Source organism: Procambarus clarkii, chromosome 50 (genome assembly GCF_040958095.1).
Source record: "Procambarus clarkii isolate CNS0578487 chromosome 50, FALCON_Pclarkii_2.0, whole genome shotgun sequence".
NCBI lineage: Eukaryota > Metazoa > Arthropoda > Malacostraca > Decapoda > Cambaridae > Procambarus > Procambarus clarkii.
The window spans coordinates 36,656,576-36,668,968 of NC_091199.1; the positions used below are offsets into that span (position 1 = coordinate 36,656,576).

The 12,393-nt window shown below is 47.3% G+C and overlaps 1 protein-coding gene across 1 annotated transcript in view; it reads left to right on the forward strand.

Moving 5' to 3' along the window:
• The window catches only part of LOC138351750 (putative golgin subfamily A member 6-like protein 19), a 417,660-nt gene extending 405,573 nt beyond the window's left edge, over positions 1–12,087 (forward strand). The window contains exons 6-7 of the mRNA XM_069303778.1: positions 9,118–9,236; positions 11,850–12,087. Of these exons, the coding sequence (XP_069159879.1) occupies positions 9,118–9,236; positions 11,850–12,087 (357 nt within the window). The remainder of the gene's footprint in view (positions 1–9,117; positions 9,237–11,849) is intronic.
• Positions 12,088–12,393: the final 306 nt, after the last annotated feature.

Consider the following 12,393-nt stretch of genomic DNA (forward strand, 5'->3'; position numbering starts at 1 on the left):
TCTCTCAACACTTCCCCGAGTGCTCTCACTTTCTCAAACACTTCCCCGAGTGTTCTCACTCTCTCAAACACTTCCCCGAGTGTTCTCACTCTCTCAAACACTTCCCCGAGTGCTCTCACTCTCTCAAAAACTTCCCCGAGTGTTCTCACTCTCTCAAACACTTCCCCGAGTGCTCTCACTCTCTCAAACACTTCCCCGAGTGCTCTCACTCTCTCAAACACTTCCCCGAGTGTTCTCACTCTCTCAAACACTTCCTCGAGTGCTCTCACTCTCTCAAACACTTCCCCGAGTGCTCTCACTCTCTCAAACACTTCCCCGAGTCCTCTCACTCTCTCAAACACTTCCCCGACTGCTCTCACTCTCTCAAACACTTCCGCGACTGCTCACACTTTCTCAAACACTTCTCCGACTGCTCACACTCTCTCAAACACTTCCCGACTGCTCGCACTCTCTCAAACACTTCACCGACTGCTCACACTTTCTCAAACACTTCCCTGACTGCTCGCACTCTCTCAAACGAGAGAGTATCTTACCCTCTTTCCATAGATAGCTAAGATGATCAGAGCAGCAGGATATCACACACACAAGACCCGGGAGGCTGTGGGCTCCTCCGTTTCCTCCCCCCCCCCCTTCCTTCATCCCCTCCCACGAGACCTCTGGGCTGTCTCGCCTTCCCTTCACCCCCTCTCACGAGACCTCTTTTGTCTCGTTATTACAAGCGAGCATCTCTCTCTCGTTTCTCGTCTCAAGGGAGATCCCTTCTCATCCTTACTCATCCCAGGGATCCGCTTCTTATTCATCGCTGGCGAAGGAAGGCACCGTCTCACCATTTCTTACTAAAGAGAGGTTGCAACGCAATCTTTCTTGCTAAAGAATCGCTATATATCACATTTCCATACTTTAAGAGGTCACATTTATTCTTGTCTAATATAACAAAAAATTCTGTATTTCAATTTTTCTTACTCCAGGGAAATATTTAAAAATTTAGTTCAAGAGAGGTCTCCATGTCATACAGATACCTCGCTGGGAAAGCGACGTAAACAAGCCTATCTTAACTATATTTCTCAAGACTGCCACATGCTTCTTGTCTCATCTTTCTGGTCAGCGAGGGCGCTCGACTCCCATTCCCTCTGTTTCAACTTCATGAACATCTGACTAATTGATTATGTTTTTAACTTCCCCCCCCCCCTGTCCCTCTCTCTCTCCCCACCCTTCCTCTCTCTCTCTCTCTTCTCTCTCTCCTCCTCTCCCTCTCCTTTCCCATCCCTCCCTCTCTCTTCCTACTCTCTCCCCTCCCTCTTGCCAATCTCTCTTCAGCTATGCCCAGATCAACACTTACCTTACCGGAAAAACTCCCGTGATACCCTGGCACTACGGGTGCGGAAAATAAGAGTAATGCATTCAAAGTGGATTGGATATTGAAAATATAAGCAGCGAACTTGGCGGTCCTCCACCGGCGGTGTGTTCAGCTTGGAGATTTTAGTAAAGCTGCTTGGTTAACCTGCCGAGGGCTAGAGCTGAGTGGCACTCTCAGAAACAGTGCCAGGCGTGGTAGATGGTTGATAATGTCATGTGTGAGGTGTCTGTGTCATCACATATCTAAGTGACTGTGTCATCACGTATGGACAACCACACACAGGGCTCCATGGCGCAGTGGTGGTTGTCCACGACTTGCAGTCGACGGAACCGGATTCAAATCCCCGGCTGGGACACAAACCATTAGGTAGTGTTTCCTTGCATCTGTTCACAGTTTAAAGAGTAACACAATTGTTGTTGGGGGGGGGGGGGTGCCTCCTGGCAATGTGTGTGTGAAAGTGTAATAAACAATAGATAGGATAGATAACATTGGTCGAGAATTTAGAGCATTAGAAAACCGACGGTTAGAAAGGAAGGGGTTCAAGATCTAACAGCTCCCACCTGCAGGCACAAATAGATGAATCAAAATAGGTGAACACACACACACACACACACACACACACAACACACACACACACACACACACACACACACACACACACACACACACACACACACACACACACACACACACACACACAACACACACACACACACATACACACCCCCCTACCCCTCCCCCTATACACAAACACCCCCGCACTCAACACACACACACACACACACACACACACACACACACACACACACACGCGCGCGCGCACACACGCACACACACACGCACACACACGCACGCACACACACGCAACACACACGCACACACACGCACGCACACACACACACGCACACACTTCGCACACAAAGACACACACGGACACACACACACGCACATACAGACACACACATCACACACCCACACACACACACACACACACACACACACACACACACACACACACGCACACGCACGCACACAAAGACACACACGGACACACCACACACACACGCACATACAGACACACACACACACACACACACACACACACACACCCACACACACACACACACACACACACACACACCACACACACACACACACACACACACACACACACACACACACACACGGTCAAGCGGGATGGTAAGACAACAGAATGAAGCTGGAGGAGAGGGACTGTACGAGTCATTCATGGAGATGATTGCTAAGGCTTGGAAGGAAGTCAGTGGGGAATTGAAGGACCTCAGGGAAACTATATGTAAGCTGTAGATAGAACTAAGTGCAGCACAAGAGGAGATAAAAAGCCTAAAAACAGGCCCTCATCAGACTCTGGCCCAGGGGACCAACCCCCAGGTGCCAGGAGATGTAGCTATGGCAGGGACCCCTTACAATTGGCCCAACCTTTGCTGAAATGCTCAAGAGCCAGGAGCAATGTCCACAGCAAGGAAGTTGTAATGAAAGCAGTAACCTCACAGGAGGCAGCTAGAAAGCACAAGCCAGCTAATGGAAAGGAAAAGAGCTGTAGTAGTGGTAGGTGTCGAGGAACAAGAGGGCTCCACAAGGGAGGAAACGAGGACTAAAGACAAAGCTGCAGTGGCAGGATATTAAAGAAGATAGGAATGGAAGGGGCTGAACGAGACATAGAACAGTTTTTCCGGATTGGCCAGTACAACAGAGAGAAAAAAAAATTGATCAAGGTAGTATTCAAGAGCGAGGACATCAAAGAGGAAATTCTAGTAAGGAAGAGCAAACTGAGGTATGCAAGGAACTACAAAGAGGTATATGTTCAGAGGGACATGACCAGAGACGAGATAGTAAGGGCAGCAGATGCAAGGAAAAGGCGCAAGGAGAGGGAAGAGAGCCATGGAACCTCAGCCTCCAACCCAGCAATCCCAGAGGGGAGTGGGGAACCCCAATCAGCAACCCAGGAACCCCAGGGGGGAATGCAACACCCCAGTCCACCACCCAATAGGGCCCTCCCTACCCCCCAGCACAAACCCTTCCTTGCCCCTGCATAATGCCCATCAGGAATCCAAATCCTCCCCCTCCCCTTACCCCAAGTAGCCCCTGCTTTCCCAGCCCCTGGTCTTCTCCCTGCCCAAGCAGGCCTGAGCAAGACCAAAGCCTTCTATCCCCCACTCCACCTCCCTCCAAAACCCCTGTCAACTACACCGCAGGAGGGCGTGCCCTCTCCCCAAGCAATCCCTGCTCCCTCACCCCCAGGACTTCTTCCTGCCCCAAGCAGGCCTGAGGAAGACCTAAGCCCTCCACCCCCCACTACACCTCCCCCCTGAAACCCCTGGAAACTACCTCACAGGAGGCGGAGCCTACCCAAGTAGCAATGACCATAGAACAACCTCCTACACTTGTAGGGAGTGTGGGTGAAATTGGATATAAGAAAGTGAGCTTCAAGGTAATGTACTCAAACATTGATGGGATTACCAATAAAGTAAGTGAACTGGCAGAAAGGGTGCAAGAAGAAAACCCTGATGTAATAGGACTAACGGAAACAAAATTGTCAGGAGTCATAACAGATGCTGTGTTTCCAAAGGACTACTATATAGTAAGGAAAGAGAGGGAAGAGAAGAGGGAGGTGGAGGAGTGGCCCTGCTGATAAGGAAGGACTGGAGTTTTGATGAGATGGAAATTCCGGGCTGTGACGGATTCAGAGATTACATAAAAGGAACTATAACAATGGGTGGACCTAAGATAATAGTGACAGTCATTTACAACCCTCCCCTAAATGACAGAAGAACCTAGACAGGAGTTGATAGGAACAACATGGCAACCATTAATATAATAGAGAGAGCAGCTGCAGTTGCCAGCAGGAATGGCTCAAGACTTAATCATGGGTGATTTCAACCATGGAAAGATAGACTGGGAGAATGGGGACCCACATGGTGGTGCAGATACGTGGCGAGCTAAACTCTGGAAGTGGCAACAAGGAATTTTCTGAGCCAGCATGTCAAGGAACCCACAAGAATGAGAGGCAATGATGAACCAGCTAGACTCGACTTAATATTCACCCTGAATGAGTCAGAAATAAGGGAAGTCAAAGTTGAAGCCCCCATAGGAATGAGTGACCACAGTGTACTGACCTTTGAGTACTTGGTGGAGGTAGGGATAACCTATCCAAGGATGGGAGTGGAGGGGAAAAGACTGAATTACCGAAGAGGAAAATATGACGAGATGAGGAACTTCCTCAGGGGAATGACCATGGGTAACAGAACTTAGAGACAAGAATGTGCAGGTCATGATGGATATTGTCACCCAAAAGTGCCAAGAAGCTGCAGACAGGTTTATCCCCGTCCAAAAGGAGAAAAAACGAAAAACAACAGAAAAACCCATGGTTCAACCAGGAATGTAAGGTAGCGAAACAACTGAGTAAAAGAACATGGAGAAAACTACAAAAATAACAGAACACCAGAGAGCAGGGAGAGATACCAGAGGGCCAGAAATGAGTACATCAGAGTGAGGAGGGAAGCAGAGAGACAGTTTGAAAATGACATCGCGAGTAAAGCCAAGACCCAAACAAAGCTGCTCCACAGCCATATCAGGAGGAAAACAGCAGTGAAGGAACAAGTGATGAAGCTGCGGAAAGGGGAGAAAACAGATACACAGAGAATGACAAGGAGGTGTGTGAAGAACTCAACAAGAGATTCCAGGAGGTCTTCACAATAGAACAAGGAGAAGCCCCTGCACTAAATGAGGAGGCGGCAAACCAAGGCAACCTTGGAGGAATTTGACCTCACCAGTGATGAGGTCAAAAGGTGTCTGCTGGAGCTAGATGTGACAAAGGCTGTTGGGCCTGATAGAATCTCACCATGGATACTAAAGGAAGGTGCAGAAGCACTAAGTGTGCCACTCTCTATGGTGTATAACAGGTCACTGGAAACAGGAGACTTACCAGAAAGTTGGAAGACAGCTAACGTGGTCCCAATATACAAAAAGGGTGACAGGCAAGAGGCACTGAATTACAGGCCAGTTTCCTTAACTTGTATACCATGCAAGGTGCTGGAGAAGATCGTGAGGAAAAGGCTCGTAGAGCATCTGGAGGGAAATAACTTTGTAACGCACCACCAACATGGGTTCAGAGATGGTAAATCGTGCCTCACAGGTTTAATAGAATTTTATGACCAGGCAACGAAAATTAGGCAGGAAAGAGAAGGGTGGGCCGACTGCTTTTTCCTGGATTGCCAAAAAGCCTTTGACACAGTACCCCATAAAAGGCTGTTAAAAAAGTTGGAGCAACAGGCAGGAGTAAAAGGGAAGGTGCTCCAGTGGATAAGGGAGTACTTAAGCAACAGGAAACAGCGAGTAACGGTGAGGGGGGACATCAGAGTGGCGAGATGTCACCAGCGGAGTCCCACAGGGCTCAGTACTTGGACCCATCCTGTTTCTAATATATGTGAACGATCTTCCAGAGGGTATAGACTCATTCCTCTCGATGTTTGCTGATGATGCAAAAATTATGAGAAGAATCAAGACGGATGAAGATAGACAGAGACTACAGGATGACCTGGATAAACTGGAGGAATGGTCTAGAAAATGGCTGCTGAAGTTCAACTCTGGAAAGTGTAAGGTGATGAAATTAGGCGAAGGGAGCAGGAGGCTGAACACAAGGTATCATCTGGGATGGGAAATCCTGCAAGAATCAAATAGAGAGAAGGATCTGGGGGTTGATATCACACCGAACCTGTCTCCTGAGGCCCACATCAAAAGAATATCATCAGCGGCATATGCTAGACTGGCCAACATAAGAACTGCCTTCAGAAACTTGTGTAAGGAATCTTTCAGAACCCTGTATACCACTTATGTAAGACCAATCCTGGAGTATGCAGCTCCAGCCTGGAGCCCATACCTAGTTAAACACAAGACAAAGTTAGAGAAGATTCAGCGGTATGCCACCAGGCTCGTCCCGGAACTGAGAGGATTGAGCTACGAGGAAAGGCTAAAGGAGCTGAACCTCACATCCCTGGAAAACAGAAGAGTAAGGGGAGACATGATAACCACCTACAAAATTCTCAGGGGAATTGACAGGGTGGACAAAGACAAACTCTTCAGCACGGGTGGGACACGAACAAGGGGACACAGGTGGAAACTTAGTACCCAGATGAGCCACAGAGACGTTAGAAAGAATTTTTTCAGTGTCAGAGTAGTTAATAAATGGAATGCATTAGGCAGTGATGTGGTGGAGGCTGACTCCATACACAGTTTCAAATGTAGATATGATAGAGCCCAGTAGGCTCAGGAATCTGTACACCAGTTGATTGACGGTTGAGAGGCGGGACCAAAGAGCCAAAGCTCAACCCCCGCAAGCACAATTAGGTGAGTACAATTAGGTGAGTACACACACACACACACACACACACACACACACACACACACACACATAGTGTGTATAACAAATCACTGGCAACAGGGGAACTGCCAGATATTTGGAAAGCAGCTAACGTAGTCCCGATATACAAGAAAGGGGATAGACAGGAGGCACTGAACTACAGGCCAGTGTCCCTAACCTGCATACCATGCACGCTGATGGAGAAGATTGTGCGAAAAAAACTAGTGGAGCATCTGGAGCGAAGGAACTTTGTAACACAGAATCAACATGGGTTCAGGGATGGCAGGTCCTGCCTCACAGGGTTACTTGAATTCTACGACCAGGCAACAAAAATAAGGCAAGAAAGAGAAGGGTGGGCAGACTGCATATTTTTGGATTGTCAGAAAGCCTTTGATACAGTGCCACACAAGAGGCTAGTGCGAAAGTTGGAGATGCAGGCTGGAGTGAGAGGGAAGGTACTCTGGTGGATAGTGGAGTATCTAAGCAACAGGAGACAACGAGTCTGTGTGAGGAGTGAGGTCTCAGATTGGCGAGACGTCACAAGTGGAGTCCCACAGGGGTCAGTCCTTGGACCTATACTGTTTCTGGTATATGTAAATGATCTCCCAGAGGGTATAGATTCGTTCCCCTCAATGTTTGCCGACGATGCAAAAATTGTGAGGAGGATTGAAACAGAGGATGATAGTAGGAGGCTACAAGATGACCTGGATAGACTGAGTGAATGGTCCAACAAATGGCTGTTGAAGTTCAACCCGAGTAAATGCAAAGTAATGAAACTAGGCAGTGGAAACAGGAGGCCAGGCACAGGATACAGAATAGGAGATGAAGTATTTAATGAAACAGACAGAGAGAAAGATCTAGGAGTTGATATCACACCAAACCTGTCTCCTGAAGCCCACATAAAGAGAATAACGTCTGCGGCATATGCGAGGCTGGCTAACATCAGAACGGCGTTCAGGAACCTGTGTAAGGAATCATTCAGAATCTTGTACACCACATATGTAAGACCAAACCTGGAGTATGCGGCCCCAGCATGGAGCCCGTACCTTGTCAAGCACAAGACGAAGCTGGAAAAAGTCCAAAGGTATGCTACTAGACTAGTCCCAGAACTAAGAGGCATGAGTTATGAGGAAAGGCTGCGGGAAATGCACCTTACGACACTGGAAGACAGAAGAGTAAGGGGGGATATGATCACAACCTACAAAATCCTCAGAGGAATCGACCGGGTAAACAAGGATGAACTATTCAACACTGGTGGGACGCGAACAAGGAGACACAGGTGGAAGCTGAGTACCCAAATGAGCCACAGAGACGTTAGAAAGAACTTTTTCAGTGTCAGAGTAGTTAGTAAATGGAATGCATTAGGAAGTGATGTGGTGGAGGCTGACTCCATACACAGTTTCAAATGTAGATATGATAGAGCCCAATAGGCTCAGGAATCTGTACACCAGTTGATTGACGGTTGAGAGGCAGGACCAAAGAGCCAGAGCTCAACTCCCGCAAGCACAATTAGGTGAGTACAATTAGGTGAGTACACACACACACACACACACACACACATACACACACACACACACACACACACACACACACACACACACACACACTCTCCACACACACACACACACACACACACACACACACACACACACACACACACACACACACACACACACACACACACACACAAACACACACACACACACACACACACACACAGAAGAGTAAAGGGAGACATGATAACTACCTACAAAATTCTCAGAGGAATTGACAGGGTAGATAAAGAGAAACTGTTTAACACGGGTGGTACGTGAACAAGGGGACACAGGTGGAGACTGAGTTCCCAAATGAGCCACAGGGACGTAATAAAATATTTTGTCAGTGTCAGAGTAGTTAACAGGTGGAATGCATTAGGCAGTGATGTGGTGGAGGCTGACTCAACACATAATTTCAAAAGTAGATATGATAGAGCCCAGTAGGCTCAGGAATCTGTACACCAGTTGAGAGGCGGGACCAAAGAGCCAGACCTCATTCCCGCAAGAACAACTAGGTGAGCACACCCGCACAGACACAGCTTATATACAAGATACAATCTGCAGACATCATGAGGAAATACCATTTTCGATGAGCAAAGTGAACAAAATGTTATTACCCAGGATATTGTGGCTTGCATCATGGATGAAGGCGTGGAGTGTTGCTAGATGCCACAGTGAAGCTCCAGGGAAGGTTTTAAATCTCAGTTGAGTACCAGTTAGGTACTCCTGAGACCCCTTCCTTATTAATGGCCACCCCAGGTCTAGTGACTGGAGGGACCATCTCGCTCTTTATTTACGCCTAAGATGAAGTCTTCCATGTTGCACAGGAGAAGGCTCTCTCCAAGCTGCGGTTTACGCCTGGACCGATCGATAACACTTATGTGTTGCATCGTGCTCTTGACACTCCTACAGGAGGGCACTTCCTGGAGGGCCCTCTCAAGAAGAGGTCTTTCTAGAGGGCCCCTCCTGGAGGGCTCCTGAAGGAGAGGTCATACTGTAGGGCCCCTCCTGGAGGGCTCCTGAAGGAGAGGTCCTTCTGTAAGGCCCCTCCTGGAGGGCTCCTGAAGGACAGGTCCTTCTGTAAGGCCCCTCCTGGAGAGCTCCTGAAGGAGAGGTCCTCCTGGAGGGCCCCTCCTGGAGGGTTCCTGAAGGAGAGGTCCTCCTGGAGGGCCCCTCCTGAAGGAGAGGTCCCCCTGGAGGGCCCCTCCTGGAGGGTTTATGGAGGAGAGGTCCTCCTGGAGGATAGCCCACAAGTTCACAGTACATGTAAATGGCGTATTTGGGCCGAGACTTGCGTGGTTGTATGTTGTGTTTGGGCCGAGACTTGTGTGGTTGTATGTTGTGTTTAGGACGAGACTTGTGTGGTTGTATGTTGTGTTTGGGCCGAGACTTGCGTGGTTGTATGTTGTGTTTGGACCGAGACTTGCGTGGTTGTATGTTGTGTTTAGGCCGAGACTTGCGTGGTTGTATGTTGTGTTTGGGCCGAGACTTACGTGGTTGTATGTTGTGTTTGGGCCGAGACTTGCGTGGTTGTATGTTGTGTTTGGGCCTAGACTTACGTGGTTGTATGTTGTGTTTGGGTCGAGACTTGCGTGGTTGTATGTTGTGTATGGGCCGAGACTTGTGTGGTTGTATGTTGTGTTTGGGCCGAGACTTACGTGGTTGTATGTTGTGTTTGGGCCGAGACTTACGTGGTTGTATGTTGTGTTTGGGCCGAGACTTGCGTGGTTGTATGTTGTGTTTGGGCCGAGACTTACGTGGTTGTATGTTGTGTTTGGGCCTAGACTTACGTAGTTGTATGTTGTGTTTGGGCCTAGACTTATGTGGTTGTATGTTGTGTTTGGGTCGAGACTTGCGTGGTTGTATGTTGTGTTTGGGTCGAGACTTGCGTGGTTGTATTTTATTCATATCTTTACCAAAAAAACTTTACGATATACGGAATAACGTTTTTATTGCGTATTTTTACGTGCCTATTTTTGTTTCCTTTTTAATATATGTCCTTTTTGCAACTTTTTCTTTTTCCATTCCTATCTTTCATCCCTTTCGGCTGCCTTTTCCCTTTACTTGTTATCATTATCATTGTCCTTGTTATACACCCGTCTGATTTATGTTTATTGTTAGTTCTTGTTCGTTATGAACCACGACACACGCTCTCCTCTCTCCACTATCCTAATCCTCTTATCACCTTCCTTCTAATTTTATTTATTCTCTCGACTGCTCTTCCTTCCATTCCTCCTGCGTCTCCTGCGAGTCGAGAAGCAGCAGCAGCAGCTCGCCGGAATGAGGCGGACGCATCTTAGCGAGATAAAAAAATGTTGGATGAATATGAAGCTCAAGTTAGTTTATTTGCATACTGTTACATCCCCTTTATTAAACTTTCAATGACAGGGTGAGGAACGAGGCCACAAAGAAGTGTTAAGAGGGAGAGTTGGGGGGGAGGGAGATGGGAGAGGTAAGGAAAGTGAGAGTGAGGGATAGATAGGTAAGAAAATGTTCTTATTATTTCCTACTTGTTCTCTTGTCCGGGGCAAGAGAACAAGTAGGGAAAGGAAAAGGTTGGAGTGAAACAGGAGCTAGGAAATCATGGATGTCTCCGCTGCAGACAAGCCAGATATATGACAGTTTGGAGCACGTGTATCCACACCTGAACCTACACCTGACAACTGGTAAGCTGCAGTGTAATCCACCCTCCAGTTGGGTAGTGGGTTAAACAGCTACATGTGTGTATCATACACAGCTATATGTGTGTCACATACACAGCCACATGTATGTCACATACACAGCCACATGTGTGTCTCTTACACAGCCACATGTGTGTCTCTTACACAGCCACATGTGTGTCTCATACACAGCCACATACACTGAAGGGAACACTGTGATACACACACCATGTGCAACATGGTGTACGTGAGTCTCAACACGAGTCCGTGGAACAGTAATAGTTAACTAAACCACAGTCAGACAATCTTCGCAAGATTGTCTCAAATCTCCTGACTCGCAATCATTATTTTGCTGCTGAAGTGTCTGCCGCGCCACACACAATGTAGGCAATAGGCCTACCCATTAGGTCCTGGAACCCAGGTTTGTTGTCGTTATCCTGACAGCCGTCACGGCGATCCCTAAATGGGTCTGCTTACATAAAGTAATTATGAAAAAGCACTTAGTCCGAATGACTTCCATAGCACCTAGAAGCGAAATCTGGATAAAGAGCTGGGATATGGGGTAGGAGTTAAGGAACAGTGCCCAACCACTTCGAAGGACGGGGATCGAACGCCGACCTTCAAGAACCGAAGCCGTCGCAGTACCAACCAGTCCAAGTTATTAACAGCGAGGAAGAATATAGTTAGTTTAGTTCATATATTATGCACCCCATACCCATCTTGTGGACTCTTGTGGACGGTTGTGGAAAGGGTTACAGAGGCACATAATGGGCTCAGGAACTGAACCCCACAATTCATTTAGCTAAGCAAGTTACAATCTTGATGAGCTAGTTACAAATAACTATTATCTTTAGTAAGAAATGCCAATAACATTAATGTAATATCCACTCCTAATTCAGATTGTCTTCTGTAATGTTAAAAAACAGAGAAGTGGCTGTCCTCAGCAGTGTTAAAACAGAGAAGTGGCTGTCCTCAGTAATGTTAAACAGAGAAGTGGTTGTCCTCAGCAGTGTTAAAACAGAGAAGTGGTTGTCCTCAGTAATGTTAAACAGAGAAGTGGTTGTCCTCAGTAATGTTAAAACAGAGAAGTGGTTGTCCTCAGTAATGTTAAAACAGAGAAGTGGTTGTTCTCAGTAATGTTAAAACAGAGAAGTGGTTGTCCTCAGTAATGGTAAAAAAATACGTTATTAGGTCCAGTGATATAAAATGCAGAGTAGTTCCTCTTGAGTAATATATCATAGTTGTCGCGAGGTCTTTTTCTCTCTTTATAGACGATAACATTTACCTGTGATGAGAAAATCATAATTGTGCCAAGACGGGGATCGAACCAGCGTCCTGGATAATAGCCCCAAACGCTGGTTCATCCCAACCTTCCCCTCCACCTTCAATGATTTTCTCATAGAAACATCAGACTATTGTGACTTCGTTGTGTTTACCTGTACT